Source organism: Saimiri boliviensis, chromosome 6, assembly GCF_048565385.1.
Source record: "Saimiri boliviensis isolate mSaiBol1 chromosome 6, mSaiBol1.pri, whole genome shotgun sequence".
Lineage (NCBI taxonomy): Eukaryota > Metazoa > Chordata > Mammalia > Primates > Cebidae > Saimiri > Saimiri boliviensis.
Genome location: NC_133454.1, coordinates 60130844 through 60152099, shown reverse-complemented (window position 1 = coordinate 60152099; position 21256 = coordinate 60130844). Strand labels below are relative to the sequence as shown.

The following is a 21256-nucleotide window of genomic DNA, read 5'->3' as shown; positions in this document are numbered from 1 at the left end:
GTTTTTTTTCCTGAGTTTGTGGCTTGTCTTTTTACTCTCTTAACATTGTTTTTCAAGGAGAAAACATTAATTTCAATGAAGTGCAATGTATCCATTTTTTTCTTCTATGGATCGTGCTTTTGGTTTCAGATCTAATATCTTCATCAGATAATAGATATATCTATGGAGATGTCTGCCAGTCCAAGAGCTATGTCAGAGAGCTGAGCAGCCATGGCATCGGATTTCAAGGAACATGACTGCAAGCTGTTGAACCCCAAGCAGGAGACCCTAACCAACATGCTGCCGGAGCTCACAAAATCACTTTTCTATAGGATGGACTTTGAAGACTTGGTAGTAGATCGGAATCACCATCGGCCTCCACCAGCTGCCAAGACAGTGGTTGGGAACCTCCCCAGGACAATCATCAGGAGCTCTCAGGCTGAGAGACACACAGTGTCCCATGTGTTTGAGGAGAAGGAGACTGTTATTGGAATGCCTTGCCACTACCTTTTCCATTCCAACTGCATTCTGCCCTGGCTAAGCAAGACAAATCCCTGTCCCTTGTGCTGCCAGGAGCTGCGCACTGATAATGACACTTGTGAGAAGCACAGAGGAGATAAGACTCAAAACAGCAGCACCCACTGGCGAACCTTTACAGAGCCATGTACACATGAGGAGGCTGGGCCTGGGCACTGGCTCTCTACAAGGTCTTCCTCTTACATCTTGAACCCTCATGAAAGGTTTCTTTACCCCCCACCCCACATACAAGAAAATATCTTCGCCTAATCCAAGACTACAAAGATTTTATCCCATTTTTTTCTGATAAATTTTAGAGTTTTAGGTTTGACATTGAGGTCTAGGACTTATACATATTTTGAGTCAATTTTTGTGTATGGTGCCAAGGGTGGATCCGAGTTCATTTTATGGATATTCAATTGTTCCTGCACCATTTGTTGCAAAGGTTATTTTTTCTGCACTGAATCGCCTTTGCACCACTGTTGAAAATCATTGACCATTTAGGTACAAGTCTATTTTTGGGGCAAAACCCTTTTAAAGATTGCGTAGCATGGCAACTTATTAATCCTAACAATTGTGCCTCAATATCCTAAGCTATTTTATTAATTTGTCTAGTTATGGTGTTAATTGAAGGAGGAACATGTGCCACCTTTTGAACTGCCGCCTCTCCTAAAAGTTCACAATAAGTGTCCTTAGCAGCAGGCAGGATCAAGTCTTCACCAATACTAAAGGGCTTTTAGCTTTAGTGACGTGTTAGCCACTAAGAACAATGCTCTCAGTACAGACACATTTAATGAAGTGGATGCCTTCAATAATTGCTTCTATTCTCCGTGTCCATGTTTCTTCTTTTGAAAAACTCCAAAGACTTGTCTTTTAATGCAGGGTGCTTGGTCTCCAGGTGGTGAAGCAGTTTTGAAGTTTTCATGGCTTCCTTGAATAGCTGGTCATCACATGTTATACAAAGTGGCCTTGGAGAATGTGAATCACCTGTTGCAATTAACCCAACAATTTAAATAGTACTTTTGGCATTTTGTTTTCTTTTCTTTCTTTCTTTCTTTCTTTTTTTTTTTTTTGAGACAGAGTCTCACTCTGTTGTCCAGACTGGAGTGCAGTGGCATGATCTCGGCTCACTGCAAGCCCCACCTCCTGGGTTCAAGTGATTCTCCTGCCTCAGCCTCCTACGTAGCTGGGATTACAGGCATGCACCACCATGCCCGGCTCATTGTTTTTAGAAACATGGGTTTCCCCATGTTGGCCAGGCTGATGTTGAACTCATGGCCTCAAGTGATCCACCCGCTTCAGCCTCCCAAAGTGCTGGGATTACAGGCATAAGCCACTACGCCCAGCTTGGTATTTTCTTTTAAGCGCAGCTTTCTTTTTGTTGGCAGTCTTAGAACTTTCTGCTCTTTGTCATTGGGTCTGTCTTGCTTTTCTAAGAAGCTCTGCAGTGATGTTGGCTTTTTACTCATTTACCTAGGGTTAGCTTGTGGGCTTACCAAAACTGTGACAGACAAGTGTGCAGTGCAGGAAAGAGTCACAGACAGAAGTGGTAAATAAAATAATGGGCAGGCTACGCACAGACTAAATTAAGTGTCAGATTCTGACTTAAAACCTGCTACCAGATACAGCTGTGCAATTGAAATACATTGACTCACTTGCCACTATAAAGTCTGCTGCCAGAGGCCGCTTAATTGTCACTTGCCACTCACTGATAGAGTTTTGATGTGAGTCTGCAGGCAACTGTTTTATTATGGTCTCTGTGCAGTCAACCCTCTCTGCTAATGTTAATGTATATTTGCAGCCACTCCCCAGCAACAAACTACCTACCTCCTAGCAACACTGCCTCAGCTTCACCGCAGATCATCAGGCATTAGATTCTCATAAAGAGCAAGCAACCTAGATGCCTTCCATGCACAGTTCACAATAGGGTTGGTGCTCCTATGAGAATCTAATGCTGCTGCTGATCTGACAGGAGGCAAAGCTCAGGTGGTAATTCGAGTGATGGGGAGAGGCTATAAATACAGATGGCTGGCTAGCCTGCCGCTCACCTCCTGCTGTGTGACCCAGTTCCTAACAGGCCATGGACAGTACTGGGCAGTGGCCCTGGAGGTTGGGGATCCCTGCTCTACATAATGCCCCTTATCTATGGGGTCTTCCAGTTTGGCTGCTGAGAACAGAAATTATTCCTGGTTTGTATGTGCTCCAAATATTCTCTTCATATTTTCAGGTGATTCTTCCCCTGGCCTTGGCCTTGGGATGCTTTGTCACATGCATGTACTGATACATGCACAACTGAAGAGCTGAGGGAGACCTTTTGCAGATGTCTGAGGTTCTCTCTGTGCATCTGTTTTCTCTCTGGTACTCTGCTCTATGAACTCTAGCTGCCCCGGCCACTCCAGAATTTCAACTTTGTCTCCTCAACTCAGGAGACCACAGAACCGCTGAGGATCCCCCCTTCTCTGCCATGGTTTGGAAACTATTTCTAGCCGTAATGTTGGGCAGTCGACGTACTCACCTTGTTTGTTCACCATCCCTGTGTTTACTGTCCTTGAGTGTCTGATATCCTATGTCTTGAAAACCAGCGTTTCATGTATTTTGTCTGGGTTTCCAATTATTGAAAATAGAAGAGTATGTCTTTTCCCTGTTATTCCATCTTGGATGGTGGGGAAAGCCTGCCTGGCATTCTTCTAAGTGCTGGATCTATTGGAAATGAACAAAACAGACAAAGTCCTCAGCTTCAAACAGCTTACATTCTAGAAAGAAAATGCAGACAATAAATACATGAGAAAATTAATATACATAAACAAATGTTTTCTGAAAATAAGTGCTGTTGACAAAATGGTAACAGGCCTTTCTGGGGAGGTGACATTTGAGATGAATTATAAGAAGGAAATTGTCACTGGAAGAGCTAAGAGTGTTCTATGATAAGGAGATGTGACAACCCCAAAGGCTCCAAAACAGAAATAAACTTGACTTGTTTGATGGGACAGATGAGGTCAGTGTTCCTGGAGCATATCTCAGGTGGTAAAGTTTGCACAGCAGGCTAAGCTCAGGGTTAAAAGGGCCTTGCAGATTGTTGTTCCAGATATCTATTGCTACATACAAATACCCAAGAGTTTAGTGGGTTAGAACATACAACAATGATTCATTTTGCTTATGAATCTGGGGCCAGCTAGGCAGTGCTTTCTTAGGATCTCTCCTGTCATTGTCATCAGATGGTGGCTGGGGCTGGGATCATCTCAACACTTCTTCATTCACAAGTCTGGAGCATGGAGTCAGCAGAAAGACAGTTGGAGGCGGACACATTTCTAGCTCATTGGCTATCTCTCTTGTTCTCTTTGTGGTCTCTCCATGTGCACTTAGGATAGCCTAACTTCTTACATGGTGGATGAAATATCTCTGAGCAAGTATCTCAAGAGAAACTGCCAGCAGCTGCAGGATATTTTCAAATCTAGCCTTGAAAGTCACAGTGCCACTTCTGTTGCATTTGGTTTACCAAGGTAGTCACCAAGAGGCAACCACATTCAAGGGGAGGAAGCATAGACATCCTGGAAGAATGTCAAACGGTGTGCAGACATGTTTTAAAACCACCACAGTCATGGCAGAGTTTTCATTATATCATTCCAAGGGAAAGCCATTCGTGGGTGGTGGTGGTTGTTGTTTTTAACAAGGTCTTGCTCTGTCACCCAAGCTGGAGTGTAGTGGTTCAATTATGGCACACAGTAGCTTCAATCTCCAAGGCTCAAGGAATCCTCCCACCTCAGCCTCCCGAGTAGCTGCAACTACAGATGTGCACCACCACGCCCAGCTAATTAAAAAAAAAAAAAAAAACTTTTTGTAGAGACAGGGTCTCACTAGGCTCAGATTTTAAAAAGAGAATGATGTGCAATGATTTTCAATTTTAATCAACTGCTCCACCAAGATCAGTAGATAGAAAATGAGAGAATCATTTAGTATTTTTATATACCAGCAAAAACAATTGGAAATTAGACAGATGTGTTGGTGCATGCCTGCAGATCCAGCTACTTGGGAGGTTCAGGCAGGAGGTTTGTTTGAGCCCCGAGGGTTGAGGCTGCAGTGAGCCATGTTCACACCGCTGCACTACAGCCTGGGTGACCGGGCAAAACCCTGATTCAAAAGAAAAAAAATACAGTCTCATGCCTGTAATCCTAGCAGTTTGGGAGGCTGAGGTGAGTGGATCATGAGGTCAAGAAATCGAGACCATTCTGGACAACATGGTGAAACCCCATCTCTACTAAAAATACAAAAATTAATTAGGTGGGCATGGTGGTGCCTGCTTGTAGTCCCGGCTACTTGGGAGGTTGAGGCAGAAGAACCACTTGAACCTGGGCGGTGGAGATTGCAGTGAGCTGAAATCACGCCACTGCACTCCAACCTGGTGACAGAGTGAGACTCTGTGTCAAAAAAAAAAAAAAAAAAAAAGAAAGAAAGAAAGAAAAATAAAAGAAAATTTAAAAGTGATACCACTGATAAAAACATACTTAAGAATCAACTACTTAGGAATAAATTGAACAAAAATGTGTAAGACCTTTATGAAGTAAATGATATAATTTTATTGAGAGACTAAAGATTAAATAAAGGTTTATTCCATTGCCAAGGACTCTAAGGGTGATTACTGTACAGATGTCAGTTCTCAGTTTGCCCAATATATTCAATACAATACCATTTAATATAACCACACTTTTTCCTGTAGAACGCCACAAACCAATTCTAAAATGTATATGAGAATGCAAAGTGTTAAAAATGCAAGCTACTCTTGGAGGAGGAGGAAGAAAAGCAAGAGAATGAGGAGGGACTTCTGTACTCGACAAAAGACTTACTATAAACTTACAGTAATTAAGGCAGTGTGATATTATCACAAGCAACACAAATAGAAAAATGGATAGAAAAACAGAACAATGTAATAGAAGAAAGAGCTCAGAAACAGACCCATGCATATACAGACATGTGGTTTATGTCAAAGATGACATTACAAAAAAGGGAAGGAAAGGATAGTCTTTTCAATAAATGGAGTTGAAATAATTTTGTATTCACATGGAAGGAAGGAAAGAAGGAAGGAAGGGAGGGAGGGATGAAAGGAGAGAAGGGGGGAGAAAGGGAGGGAGCTATAGAAATACCTGGACACATGACCTGGGAGATGTGTATAAGAATGTTCAAATAGCAGCATTATTCATAATATCCCCAAAAATACGAATTTTTGAGACAACTAAAAAATTCTACAGTAGAATGGATAAATAAAATGTGAGATATTGGGCTGGACACAGTGGCTCACACCTGTAATCCCGGTACTTTGGGAAGTGGAGGTGTGAGGATGATTGCTTGAGCCCAAGAGTTCAAGACCAGCCTAGGCAACATAGTAAAATCCTGCCTCTACAAAAATTTTAAAAATTAGGCAGGTGTGGTGGTGCATACCTGTGGTCCCAGCTACTTGGGAGGCTGAGCTGGGAAGATCACTTGAGGCCAAGGAGGTTGATGCTGCAGTGAGTCGTGATTGTGCCACTACACTCCAGCTTGGGTGACAGAATGAGATACTGTCTCAGAAAAAAAGGTAGCATATCCACAAAAGAGCATTTTACAGAAAAAAAAGAATTAACTACAGCCTCATACAGCATATATGAACCTTAATTTTTTTCTTTTGAGACGGAATTTTGCTCTTGTCACCCAGACTGGGGTGCAATGGCACATTCTCGGCTCACTGCAACCTCCACCACCCAGGTTCAAGGAATTCTCCTGCCTCAGCCTCCTGAATAGCTGGGATTACAGGTCCCTGCCACCACACTCGGCTAATTTTTGTGTTCTTAGTAGAGACGTGGTTTCACCATGTTGGCCAAGCTGTATCGAACTCCTGACCTCAGGTAATCTGCCTGTCTTGGCCTCCCAAAGTGCTGGGATTACAGGAGTGAGCCACCGTGCCCGGCCAGAACCTTAATTTTTAAAAATAATATTCAATTAATCAGACACAATACGTATTACATAATTTCATTTATAAAAAGTTCAAAACTAGGGAAAACTTTAATGTTTAGCAATGCATAATAAAATAATAAAACTATAAAGAAAATCAGGAGTGTGGTTATCTTTACAAGGGAAACGGGGGTAATATTGGTAAGAGGTGAGTGGGGCAAGATCTCTAGAGTTTTGGAAATCTATTTCTTGATCTGGATGGTGCTTCTGTGGTATCTGCTTTATAATAATGCATATAATTATACATATGTTTTATGTACTCCTCTATATGCATACTTCACAGGAAAAAAGTTTTTAAAAACCAAGTTCACATTGGCTACTGTGTAGGCAGGCAAATGTATAAGCAGGAAGTCCAGTTATTGAATAAAGACAGGGTGCAGGCTTGGACTAGGGTTGAGAAGTGGTCAGATTTAGGAAATATTTCAGAGACAGAGGTAATAGGACTTGATGTGGAATGTGAAGGAAATAAGATAACAAAACAAACACACTGACTCATAAAACATAAGGGCTAGAGCATGCAACAGAATTAACAAAGCTTTTAAACTGAAAACAGGAATGCAAGGTGCCAGGTTGTGTGAGTAGGTATTAGATAGAGGACTTCTGACCAGTCACCTCAGGGAAGACACAGAAAGCTGGATAAACTAACACTTGACACAGACTGTGGAGGAAGAGAATGAAGGATGATACAACTAAAGGGAGCAGCTGACAGTTTACAGACAGATTAATATGTATTGTCTTATTCTCTTTTGCACATATTATTTTTGAGACATTTCATACATTACTTCTTAAACAGATTTTTATTTACTTATATCATTTAGATCTACAATTAAAGGCATACCACACTACTTCAAACCCAGTAGGCATTTCATAAATTGACTGGACTATGAAGTCTTGAACAGGCACCTCGCACCACACACACATCCACCAAAATCCAGGATTAGTCATGGTAAGCCAGTATGACAAATATGTGATCCTGGCTGCCTATTTAGCGGTGCCTATATAGTATGCAATATGTATTAATAGCTTTTATGGTACTGGCATAGTTTTAACTTTAGGATGTTGCTGGAAATTTCATTTTTGTTACAACTTTTTATCATTATGTAGACTGATGGGTATGGGAATGAGGTGGAGAAGGTGTAATACAGAAATAACTAGAAACAGAAGTTTGTGGGAAGGGTGACTTCTTAATCACGCCATGTTATTTAGGAAGTCTTCCTGAATGATTCAGGGTTGATTTGAGAATCATCCAAAATTAGGCAATAGTGATAGCAGCAATGCCCTGTCTGGGGTGGCTACTGCAAAGACACCAGCTGCAGCCAGGCTGTGTGCTCTATAGAGCCAGCAGGAGCCAGGAACAGGTGCCCCCTTCTTTTTTTTTTTTTTTTTTTTTTTTTTTTTGAGACAGAGTTTCGCTCTTGTTACCCAGGCTGGAGTGCAATGGCGCGATCTCGGCTCACCGCAACCTCCGCCTCCTGGTTTCAGGCAATTCTCCTGCCTCAGCCTCCTGTGGTGCCCCCTTCTGAGATGGCAGGGCAGGAGCACCACCCTCCCAGGCACACGCAGCCACCCAGCCATGGCTGCAGACCGGGGCATCCCTGTACTCTCAGGTACCTGCAAGTACACTGGTACCTCAGGTACCTTGCAGGCTAAGAAATGCCTGCTCCCACTGTCTGGCCTCTTCCCACTCCCCAGGCCAATCCAATTTCGGAGCCAAGTTGAGGTGAGCCTCGGTGCTGTTGCAACCTGCCCAGGTGTGCTCGCGCTCAGGGCAGCACTGATACACCAGGCCCCTATTGCCTCAGCCCCCTCTGGACTTTGGACACCAACAAGCATGGGAGGGAGGCTGAGGGCATCTCAGTGTGCAGGTACCCCTCAGCACAAACAACCTGGCTGCCATGGGTGCTGTGGACAGCAGGTTGACGGCGGCAGGAGGTAGTCTCCTGGGCAGAAAGCGGTAGGTCCTGATGAAGTCCCCACCTTCAAGCCAGGGACAACCTGTAGCCTGGGGTTGGGCTGCCAGTTTTGTGGACCTGAGTGAGAAGTTACAATGCTTTTTTGGGGCCACCCTGTAGCAACCCCTGGAACAATCAGCCGGCACTTTATCCCCTCTGAAGCCCATAAAAACCCCGACTCAGCTAGACTCAGGCAGGTAACGGGATGACTTGCCTGCAGATAGGAGCTACCCTCTCCAATTCTCTCTGCTGACAGCTGCACTCATTGGGACAACCTGCCTACAGAAAGGAGCTATCCACTTTGGGTCTCCTGAGAGCTGTACTGTCACTCAATAAAGCACCTCTTTCCCTTTCTCATCCTCCAGTTGTCTGGTTGTCTGCATACCTCATTCTTCCTGGATGAAGAACAAGAACTTGGGACCTGCTGAATGGTGGGACTGAAAGAGCTGTAACACAAATAGGACTGAAACATGCATCTCACTCTCTGCGTTGTGCATGATGAGAAGAGAGGAGAGAAGAGCTGTGGCCCTTCGAGGGGCCCCGATCTAGGAGCTCCCTGAGCCAGGGCTGTGATACCCTCTTCGGGGCTCTGCAGTTCCTGGTGTCTCCAAGCTTCTGGGAGCCACCACATTCCCTGGTGCCAGCAGTAGAAGCCATGTGCAGTACACCCGGTCCAGCCGCAGCCTCATAGGAAGTCAGTGCCCACACTGGCACCTGGAGCTGCCCACCCTTCCATAGCTGATGTGCCTGGCTGTGTGTAGTGGCCAGACCAAACGCTCTCTCACTCATGCACCCCTTGCCATTCTGCACCTGGTTCACCCCTGGCAGGCATGGGATCTGGGCTGGTAGCATGACTTGAGTGCAGCCTGCCAGGCTGAAAGTGGGTGGAAGGAGCCTAGTGGGTCTGAGCAAAACTTGGACAAAGGCACCACCAGCCAAGGAGGTTTCTGGCTGGCAAAGTGACATCCCAAGGATCCCACGATAATAGGAGGAGGGTTTTTGTTGTTGTTGTTGTTGTTGTTGTTTTTCAGGCTTCTGGGACAATGAGAGGTTAAAGAAGTAATTTTAAAACTCTTTAGAAGGCTGGGTGCAGTGGCTCATGCCTGTAATCCCAGCTCTTTGAAAGGCTGAAGTGGGAGGATCACTTGAGCCCAGGATTTTGAGATCAGTCTAGGCAACATGGTAAAACTTCATCTCTACAAAAAATACATCAATTAGCCGGGTGAGGTGGCACATACCTGTGGTCACAGCTAATTGAAAGACTGAGGTGGGAGAATCACTTGAGCCTGGGAGCAGAGGTTGCAGTGAGCTGAGATCACACTACTGCACTCCAGCCTGGGTGACAGAGTGAGACCCTGTCTTCCTGTCTCTCTCTCTCTCTCTCTCTCTCTCTCTCTCTCTCTCTCTCTCACACACACACACACACACACACACACACACAGAGGCACGCACACACAGGCGCACACACACACAAATCTTTGGCATCTCTGATTTAGTGTATCATTTAGGCACAACTCTCCCTTTCATACACACTAAATACCTTATGACATTAAAAAATTTATCGCTGGGCTGAATAAGAGTTAATTTTGCTTTAACAGATGTTTGAGATTCTACTAGAGTCCTCATACAATGTTTACTGTGAACCAGGCGTCATTTTAAAGACTTTACCTATATTAAATCAGTTCTCTCAACAATGCCGTGATGTCATCCTCACTTTACAGATGAAGAAAACAAGGCACTGAGAGCTTGGTTAAGTAACTTTACTGAGGTCACAGAAATGGAATTTGAAGCCAGGCAGTCTGACTTTGGAGTCCATATTTTTAACTGAGGTGCTAGACTGCAGCTTTTTTTGGAAAAAAGTGAGACGTTGGTCATCGTCTGCAGAAGTATGGCCTGCAGACTCTGACTTAAGGAATGAATGAATTCACTCACATCATTACAGTGATACAAGTGGGCTAGGGATGGCCATTGGCTCCTTTCTGAGGGTGAAATGCAACCAATCGACCAAGACCCTCTGTCCATCCACACATTTATTCATAACAGAGGTTCTAAGTCAATGCTTGTGGATAATTAACGTGGTTAAAAGAGTGGTTTTACGAATGATAAAAGCTTTAGGTTCCAGGCCCAGAGTAAACACTATTAACAGGTAATTCCCTTTTGATCTCCCCAACAGGGCCATCCAGCACAAAGTTTACATGAGTAAACAGAGACAACGGGATGCAGGGTAAACAGACTTAAACTAGGAAAAGCTTCTTACATCCTAACTTAATGGGCCTTCGGCCTGCCCCAGTAAAATCTTTTGGCATTCCAAAAGGTTTGAGACTAATTTATAACTTTCCCCAATATATCTTTAATATTTTGCCAGCCACCCCGAGTGAATATCAACAAAAAAGGGAAGAGGATATCATAAATTCGGGAACTTCCTTAGGCTTCTTACTTTTAGCTTATAAACTATGGTGGCATTTTCACATGACATACAAAGACAATTATCTCCTCCTCTACTTTATCCCAATTGCTTAATCCTTTGGCTTTGCAGTATCAACCAAAGACAACCACAGTCATTCTCTCCAGTGAGTCTCAGAGTTAAAAATTTAGCTGATCTCAATAAGAATAATACATTGGACTTTAGGGACTCGCAGGCTCAGGGGGAAAAGCTGGGCGGGGGGATAGTGAAGGGATAAAAGACTACACGTTGGGTACAGTGTACACTGTTCGGGTGATGGTTGCACCAAAATCTCAGAAATAACCACTAGAAACCTTATTTATGTAACCAAATGCCACCTGTTCCCCCCTAAAAAATCAATTGAAACAGTAATTTTAAAAAGCACATGTCCCCCGCCCCAAACGTAGCTGACCTCAGCTTAAAAAAACTAACACACATTTGTTATTTTTAAAAATATCGCATAGTGTATTTGAACTCATTGGTCAGCATCCTCAGTTATAAGCCTGTTTTGAAAAAAAAAAAAAAATCCGCTGAGTTTTTTAAGTTAATGATCCAAGATATACAGTTAAGATTTTCAGCTTTGGAGAACAGGGAAATACCGCACAGCTGTGTACTGGATGTGGCGTGCTACTGCTAAGTTCCAGCACTTTAAGGAACGTTCAGGAGTGGCTAATAACACTAATTCACACAGAGCACAGAGCTGTCATAATTGATAGTGTTCTTGGAGTATGAAAAACCGGGAACACGATGCAACTTCCAAAGCAGGGAGAATGGAGAACGGTATTGTGAAGTTAACTTTTCTGCTGGGCTCAGGAGTTTTTTTACATGTTCAATTGGTACAACTGGACCAACGCAATGAAGACTATTCTACAAACGGTCACACCTACCCAGACTAACTGGAAAACAACAGTTGATAACTGGAATTAAATAGCTGCTGTTCTTCAATTAATGAGACTGGGTTTCTTGAAAAGCTATAGCGTAGGAACTCTATCCTCGTCCATATTTGCTTTTTAAAGCCCCCCCCCCCGCCCCCAGAACCGCGATCCCTCCAGCCTCGGTGGCTTCCCGGATACACCCCCCGGAGGCTTCCCTGGTCTCCACCCTGGACGTCAGCCTCTGCACCTAGAGGCCGGCTTTGAGGGAAGACGGGCAGAGGCGGGGGAGACAGGAGAGAGAAATAAATGGTCAATTCCTCCTTAACTCCGGGCCCCCTCGCGGGCCTCACCCCTCCTCCCGGGGGCTGAGATTGGAGAGGAAGTGGGAAGGCTCCAATCTGTTCCTCACTCCAGCGCCCTCATGCCCCCACCCTTCTCCTCAGCTCGGGGCTTCGGCGCGCCTCGTTCCCGCCCCTCGCCCCGGGAGAGGAGCGGGCGGCGTGGGAGGGCTCGCGGAGAAAGGCCCAGGGGATCGGATGACCTCCACCCGGCAGCCACATCCTCAGCTGCAGAGACCCGAAGCCGTCCGCCCTCAGGCGAGCCAGGCCCGAGGGCAGCCCCGGAGACCGCGGTGGCCGGATGCGCGGGCGCGTCACTTCCGGGCGGTGCAGCGGCGGCGGCTTGGAAGATGGCTGCGCCCTGTGGCTCGGAGCTGCCCGCCAACTCGCCGCTAAAAATCCCGAAGATGGAGGTGCTCTCCCCGGCTTCTCCTGGTGGCCTGAGCGACGGAAATCCATCGCTGTCCGACCCTTCCACGCCTCGGGGTGCCTCCCCGCTCGGGCCGGGCAGTGCGGCGGGCTCGGGGGCAGCGGCGTCCGGGGGTCTTGGGCTGGGGCTGGGGGGCCGCAGCGCCGCCTCGTCCTCGGTCTCCTTCTCCCCTGGTGGCGGCGGTGGCGGGGCTGCGGCAGCCGCCGCCGCCGCCTGCCGGGGCATGTCGTGGACGCCAGCCGAGACGAACGCGCTCATCGCAGTGTGGGGCAACGAGCGGCTGGTGGAGGCGCGGTACCAGCAGCTGGAGGGAGCCGGCACGGTGTTCGGCAGCAAGGCCCCCGGGCCAGCCATGTACGAGCGCGTGTCCCGGGCCCTGGCCGAGCTGGGCTACGAGCGGACCCCGTCCCAGTGCCGGGAGCGCATCAAGGTAACCGGCCGCCCGGCCTGGGGCAGCGAACCAGAGGCAGAGAGAAGGCGGGGAAGCGGGCCTCGGGGGCGGGGGCCGGTCTGAGGGCAGGGCTCCCCTCCGGGGCCCGGTGGGCGATTCGCATCTCCTCTGCCTTTTTCTTCTCTCCCTGGGAAGGGGGCTTTTTCCCAGACGGCCGCCAGCCCGTAGGTTTCCTGAGTTTGAAGTTGGGCGTGCCTGCCGCCGCCCCTCTTTCTTGCCAATTGAGGATGTTCCTGCGCTCTGAAGTTGATAGTTTCTCATTGTGCGCGGTGCGGCAGCCCCCGTGCGTCTGGCGCCTCTTGCCCCCACCGCCGGGGCCCCTCGCTTTGTTCCAAGCGGAGGGGCTCCCAGGCAGAGGCTTACCGGCCGGGGCGGGATTGAGGAAGGGCAGAAGCGCGGGGGCATTGAGCCCCCAGTTTAGGAATATTTCATAAGTGGCCGTAGCGGAGCCATGCAAAAAGCTCCTTGGGACGACTGGCCTTTGTGTCAGTCGCTTTGCTTCTATCTTGACCTACGAAGGACGAGTAAGACTAGAGATGCTTTGGAGAATTGGAAAGGCTTGATTGTAGCCAGATTGTGTATTGTTATCGTGGAGTTAGTGGACACCATGAAAGTTAGCTTGGCCAAGAGTTGGTCTAGAATTTGGATTGTCGATGCCTCCAGAGTTAGATAGGCTTGAGGCCCTGCTGTTTCTGAGGAAGAAGCTCCTTCAGGAAAGTCAGTTTTTCCCTGCTTCAGTTACTGTGTCAGATGTGGTGACAAGTAGAGCTCTCAGTGTGCATCTGGCCGTCCTTGTGTACCTGCATGTTTTAATGCAGAGGCTTAATTTGGGCTAGAAATCTTAACACAGCCAGGTTACGACTTTGCTACTACTACTGACTTTAGGCGTTCATATTTGTATTATTGTCAGATAAGGAGTTGTATTTTAGTTAAGTTTGTTTCCTCATCATAGTGGCTGCTAAAAAGATTGTGGTGGGATTCTCCCAGTTTTCACTGAACTACTCATACTGCTTAGTCCTATTATCTGTACACTTCTTTTCTGATACAGCTGGCACTTTTTCTGGGAAACTCTGGAGGGGTTGGTAAAAACCACTAATAACAATCATAAGTAAGAATAATCATACTAAAGAACGATAAACAATAATAAAGCCCAATAGGAGAAATCATGAATTAGAGTAAGCTAAAGGAGAGAAATTGCACCAAAGTTCTCCAGGTCTTGACTCCATAATATTCCTTTGGTGATGCTGCTTAGAAAACTTGGCCCAGAAACTAAGATACTTGAAAACTATGCAGATACTCTTGTTCAAGGATTTTGCCATTCTTTAATTACTCCATTACAAATTTAAATTCTGCGTTTATTTGATAACATGTGTCTTTGGGACTTCTTAAGCTCTCTCTCTTTTTTTAAACAAGGACATTAAAGCCGTAGCAAGTAGGACAAAGCTACTCTTTTCTGAATCTCATCTGTTGTCCTATTCAAAGTTATTAAGGTTACATTTTCATTTTTATTTATCTATATTTAGAGACTGGATCTCCCTCTCTTGCCCAACCTGAAGTGCTCCTGGGCTCAAACAATCTTCCCCAGTAGCTAGGACTAGGACTACAAGCATGCCCTACCACACCTGGCTCATTTAAAAAGAATGTTTATAGAGACAGGGCCTTCTATGTTGCTCAGGCTGGTTTTAACTCCCAGCTATCTCAAGCTGTCCTGCCGCAGTCTCCCAAAGCACTAGGATTACAGGTGTGAGCCCATGCCCAGCCAAGGTTAAATTTTTGGGAGTTTTTGCACTGTCTTGGTTAGCATCTATCCATGACCTTTTCTTGAGTTTAGAAGTGCACTTCAGGCTTTTTTTAACAGTTTTAGCTTGATTGATTTCTGTCCAGAGAAACTTCCCAGACACACAGAAAAAATGTGTTGTCAAAACCTCACTGAATATAAATCTCTCTATAAAATTATTTTGCAACCAGAGAGTATCTACTTGGGTTGCTTCATTGTCCAGTTATGAGAAGGATAACTTAAAGCAAAGAAAGGAGATTTAATTTCTTTGAATAATTTTTAAAAGAGGATCGATTTACCTGTCTCCAGACAGGTAAAACAAAGTTGACCTCAGACTCTTAGGATATTTTGAGAATATGAAGATAAGTATGGGCTCTCAGATACGTAGTAGCTGTTAACAAGGAGGGCAGATAACTGATGTGTGTTTTAAAATGCTCTACTCTTTGTGATTTTAGTCAAGGAACCCAGACGTTTTCATTAGTAATGTTGAGTTTTCCTGCCAGAATGATAAGCTTTCTCAGGACAGGTTCTGGTCTCTTTTATTCACTGCTGTATTCGCATATAGTAGACACACATTTATTTGTTCGTTTTATGTTTATTTTTAATGGAGACAGGATTTTGCTGTGTTGCCCAAGCCGAACTGCAGTAGTGTGATCGTAGCTCACTGGAACCTCGAATTCCTGGACCTGAGTGATCCTCCCGCCTCATCCTCCTTAGTAGCTAGGACTGCAGGCATTCACTACCACACCCAGCCAATTGTTAAATTTTTTATTTTTCCTTTTTTTAGAAACAGGTTCTCCCTGTGTTGCCTAAGCTGGTCTCAAACTTCTGGGCTTAAGTGATCCTCCTGCCTTGGCCTCCCAAAGTGCTGGGATTATAGGTGAGAACCACCACATCCAACCTTTCACCAAGTAAAGTCTAAAAAGAGAACTTGGGAAAATATAAAAATCTGCATCAGTATTATTCAAACTTTAGTGCCAAATCAGACTTTGGAACCCAGTCTGAAGAATACTGCATTTAAGGAGACTTAGTGTAGTGTGAATGTGTGAATGTAATCTTCAGCACAGAATCAAATGTGGTCACTGAAATCATATTCCTGCATGATTATGAGGTGGATGTTCAAGTAACTCAGAGTATGCTTAGGAAAATAAAACCAGTGTCTTAAAACCTGAGAAAATCTCAAATCTGTGAAAACAAGTCATTAGATCCCAGTTTTAGAAATGCAAATTTAAAACAAGACTTCAAAAATCTCTTTCACTTTATTGTGTTGATGAGAACTACAAAAAGAAACTTTAGATTACAAAATAGAAGCAAGTAGTAAGATGTGGAAAAAGGAAAAGGAGAAACTTCTTGTGCAGACTAAGGTAGAAGTGAACTCAATGTCAGAGGCTCGCAGAAAAGGAATATGTGTGAATCAATTACATTTCTAGTCTAATGTATTTGAAGTTCCTGTCAAAATTCAATTATGAGCCAGGTATGGTAACACTTTCCTGTTATCCCAGCTAATTTAGAGAGTGAGGTGGGAGGATTGCCTGAGCTCATGAATTCGAGGCTGCAGTGTGCCTTGATCATAGCACCTGTAAATAGCCACTGTACTCCAGCTTGGGCAACATTGTGAGATCTGATCTCCTAAAAAAAAAAAAAAAAAAAAAAAAAAAAAAATTCTACTGTGAAAACCCAATAAATTTCTTCTAACTTTAAAAGGAAGAGATATATAGTAACTTTAATTCTTCCATGCAAACCTTCCTTTAGTCAGATAATTTCTTTTTTTTTTTTTTTTGAGATGGAGTTTCGCTCTTGTTACCCCGGCTGGAGTGCAATGGCGCGATCTCGGCTCACCGCAACCTCCACCTCCCGGGTTCAGGCAATTCTCCTGCCTCAGCCTCCTGAATAGCTGGGATTACAGGCATGTGCCACCATGCCCAGCTAATTTTTTGTATTTTTAGTAGAGATGGGGTTTCACCATGTTGACCAGGATGGTCTCTTATCTCTTGACCTCATGATCCACCCACCTCAGCCTCCCAAAGTGCTGGGATTACAGGCGTGAACCACCGTACCCGACCAGTAGATAATTTCTGATTGGCAGCTTTCCTCACATTGTATAAAGGATCAGAAAATTGAGTCTTACAGCACCTTTTCTGACCACCATCCTGAATAATCTTAAAGCATGTCACTTACCTTCTCTGGGCTGTACCTTGGTCCTCTTAGCTATACACTGAAAGTGTTAAAATTATAAATATTGAAATTGAATTAAAAATTTAACTCTTGGATTTTAGGACTAACATCCTACTTTTTAATACTGTCTAAATGAACATGTTTCTAAGCACACAAGATTATAATTTACAGTCAGATATAAACATTTGTTTTTTGCTGCAAAGTTTCATTTTGGTGTCTGTCATGTTACTGGTATGGTATTTGTTCTATGGTTTGGGTAAAATGGATGTGTTTGACACTACCTTGCTACATAGATTGTTTATCCTAAATTTGTGTTGCCTTTTTGTTTGTTTGCCAGAAGGATATTTCTCTGCTAACAATTCCAGACCAATTGTGGAGTTAGATACACAAATTTAGGTAGTCTTTTGTCTAGTGATTGCATGATTTTCTCTTTTTCTATAGGCCTTCATATCTCCAGTCACTAAATACTTGAGTGCTTACTATGTGGAGGGCTGTCTGCTAGGTATTAGATGTTAGGATGAATAAAAGAAATGTAGCTTTAAAAAAAAAAAAGAAATAAAAGAAGTGTTGTATACAATTCCTGTAGTCCAAGAGCCTAAAATCCACCTGAGGCTTGTATACATACATCAATAAGTTAAAAAACTAGACAAGACAACACGAGGGATGGAATGGAAGATAGTACTTGATTAAGTGTTATTTGCCTAAAGCAGACTATAAGTGTGATGACTTCAAAGGAGGGAACAATCTCATCACCGTCCATACTGTAGTAGTTGAAAGACCTATCTAGACTTGGAATTCATGAAAGCATTCCCTCTGAGCCAGATGCTGCATTCACACTTGAGTCAGTTAATCTGATGCACTGCAAAACTCATTCTCAAGTCCCATATTTTTGGGTGTTCTCCAAAAATTTGCCTTTTGAGAGTTGGCTTTATGTCTTTGAAACAGATGTGTACTTCTAGCTCTGCCTCAAGATGAAATGCAAGGTGATTGTATGTGACCTAAAAGATTTGCCTTTTTTGAATTAGTGCTGGTCGCTCATCAGACAATTTAAAAATGGTAAAAGAGGCTAGGCATGGTGGCTCATGCCTGTAATCCCAATGCTTTGGAGGCTGAGGCAGGCAGATGGCCTGAGCTCAGGAGTTGGAGACCAGCTTGGACAACATGGTGAAACCCTGTCTACCAAAAATACAAAAAATTAGCCAGGTGTGGTAGCACTCACCTGTAGTTACAGTTCCTCAGGAAGTTGAAGTGGAAGGATTACTTGAACCTGGGAGGTGGAGGTTGCAGTGAGCCGTGATTGTGCCACTGAACTTCAGGCTGGGTGACAGAGTGAGACCCTGTCCCTAAATAAATAAGTACATAAAAATTAAAGAGTCCTCTGCCCAGCAAACAAAATGATTAATTTTCTAGGGACATTGCTTAGATTTATTCATCAATAATTGTCATTATCTTTGGAACAAATTTTGTACTTTAACAGGAAAGTCACCGTATAGTGTATTTGGTCTTTCATTTTAGCAATTGCAATTGTTTGTTTGTAAGAACCAGCAGGGCAAAGATAACTAACTTGGAGCAAAAAGATGCCATTGTCCCTGATAAGCATTTTAACAGACTCTGCCCATCTCTGAGGACTTCCCTTTGGTATTTGCAGATAAGACGTTTCTTCTACCTTCTCATTGAAAGATTTCTAAGAAATAAGATAAGCCACTCACACAGTTCATAAGAAAGATTTAGATTTGTTTTTGTTATTTTTTATATATTTAATCTCTGTTGTTATTGTCCCAATGCTACCTGAAATCTTGTGCCTTCCAGTTTGCTTGTTGGTTTGTGAATTTGACAGAGGCTTCAAAGAATAGACCGTCTTTTACTACCAATCATACACTTACATTTAGGTTTTCAGTTTTAGAAGGAAAGGAGCTAACAAACACATGTTAAAACTGTGAATGAGTAGGTTTCTGGGTTTATTTTCTGGAATTGTTGGAAATACACTGAAGGGTGGAGTTAAATATTCAGGCTACTTCATTAAGAGGATATGTAAAAGGAAAAAATAATTTAGAAAGCTTGTAGTGCAAACAGTACTGTCCCATAAAATTTTGCGATGATGGAAATGTTCTCTCTCTACCTCAGTTCAGTGTGATAGCCACTGGTCCCATGTGGCTGTTCAGCCCTTTAAATGTGTGGCATTGTGCTTGAGAAACATAATTTTAAATTATATTTAACTAATTTAGTTTTAAGTTATAAATACCCATATGTGGCTAGTGGCTACCATATTGAACAGTATCAAGGTAAAAAGTTGTTATTCACAGTATGAAATTCATCTTTGCAAAAAGATTCTCATGGCCTCCTACTCAAACCTCTAGGGGGAGCTCAAAGTTCCTTCTTGACCTTTCTGTCATTGGCTTTTGAGGACTTAATGTGGCTAGCGTGACTGCAAAATTGAATTTTTAATTTTACCTAATTTACATTTAAATAGCCACCTGTGGCTAGTGACTGTTTTGTTGGCCCAAACAGCTTTTGAATAATGGGTGTTCAAACTTTTTGCTTGTGTACTCTCAAAAGAGTTTGAAAAACATGTATCCTCTCAAAGATTTTTAAGCTTACATTAAAATTTTTCATCATGTGTTTGGAAATTTATAGAAAGTTAACAGGATGTAGAAAAGGTTAAGTCTAGTATGAGATGAATATGATGAGAATTGGTGATAAAATGTACTGAATAACAAACTTAATCTGAAAAATACACATAAAATTGTTATTTGTGGGTTTTATTAAATGTCTCTTGAAAATTTTGGTGTTTAGTAAATATTCAGGTTACATTTAAAAGAAACAATATCACTAGCCTTTATTGCTTTGGTTATTCTAAATTCAGGGGCCAGGATTGATACCTTAAACAACATACAGAAGAGGGGGAATGACAGGAATTCCTAAGGTTTCAAGTTCCCTCCATCAATTGTTAAAAGAAGTTACCCTAGTTAAAGACTGCTGCTTTAGAACTCAGCATCTTTTTGATGTCTGTCTTGGCTGTTGCAGTGGTGCTGGGCTCTTGAATTCCATTGCCATTAGAAAGCCAGAGGGAAACAGGGAAAGGTTACAGGGGAAAAGTGTGGAACTTAACTCTTGGCTAAAGTTCAGGCATCTGGGAGGGATTTAGATACTTTGCTCATTCCCTGTCATCAGACTCAACTGACAGATTCATCACAAGATTTCTTTAAATACTAAGGTCTGAAATAAGGTCTTGATTTTTTTCGTTATTCATCAACAAATATTTGAGTGCCTACTGAAGTACGTCTGAGAAATATGGCAGTATAACATTACCTTCAAGATGTCCACCTTCTAATAAAGGAGTCAGATTGCTAAAGACCCGATTACAATATTGTGAACAAGATCTTGTGTGTCGCATTAATGTTATGCTCTTGGTGCTACAGGAGCACACACATCTGAGGCTTTTGAAAGGTGGATCCTGAAGGTGAAGGTGGACTCCAAGGTAGATGAGTACTTGGTGTAAAAAGCTCAGAGGCAGCATAACCTAGAAATAGTGCAAACTGCAAATACGGTGAGAGATATTTACCCAAGAATGCAAAACTGGAAGCATCCAAACAGTGACATAGTTTCAAAAATCTTTAAAAAGTCATGCTTTTTAATTGAAGAATAATTTGCCAGTAGTACATGACGTGTGTGAAACAGTGATGTAAGAGCTGTAAATAATGTCTAGATGGTGTCATAACCACGTAAAAGGGTGGAGCCAGTAGTTTAGGGATGACATTATAGTGGACATACCAATTGTAGGTCACTTATATGTTGTGGTGAGTAACAACTTTTTCATGGCGTTGAATTGCAGTTATGCAAATATCCATTACATATCTCATTTCTTAATTTGTATACTGGAAAGGAAAACCAAAGCAGTACATCATTTTTGGCCACAACTCACAAGAAGCAGAAATACATTTTACCCTAGACCTAGTAGTCACACAACATATACGTATAACTGAAACAAATTTCACAAAACAATGATTATAACCAACATTTGCTATGTGCCATGCATTATTCAAAGTGTTTTGTAAATGTTAATCCATGTAATGACACTGTACTTAACTACATGTAATATACTCTAATATGTTCTGTTCTAGTTGAAGGCAGACACTCCAACTGTAGAGCCTCTTTCATAACAGTATACACTACACATGTGAATGCACCTAACACAATACCTGCCCTGGCAGGGCATCTTTCTCTGCCCCCCCCCCATTCCCCCACATTCTCCTCCTCCTTCCCAGTGCTTGACATCATTGGCTTCCCTTTTTACCCCAGTCCCTGTGGTACCTCTCAGCTTTCTTCTTCCCAAGCCAT

General features: G+C 43.4%; 1 protein-coding gene and 1 pseudogene across 6 annotated transcripts in view; both read left to right on the top strand.

The window, feature by feature from the left end:
• The first annotated feature begins 210 nt into the window (after positions 1-210).
• On the top strand, positions 211-653 carry LOC101049646 (E3 ubiquitin-protein ligase RNF181 pseudogene; annotated as a pseudogene).
• An 11348-nt stretch (positions 654-12001) lies between these two features.
• Positions 12002-21256, top strand: part of LOC101049968 (myb/SANT-like DNA-binding domain-containing protein 2) — a 48543-nt gene continuing 39288 nt past the window's right edge. For 2 of the 6 annotated variants that reach the window (XM_074400776.1, XM_074400775.1), the window contains exon 1: positions 12138-12945. In XM_074400776.1, the coding sequence (XP_074256877.1) occupies positions 12169-12945 (777 nt within the window). In that variant the 5' untranslated portion in view covers positions 12138-12168. Of the gene's footprint in view, positions 12946-15530; positions 15624-21256 lie in introns of all 6 variants that reach the window. The other 4 variants (XM_074400778.1, XM_039470435.2, XM_039470434.2 and 1 more) reach the window with 4 other exon arrangements.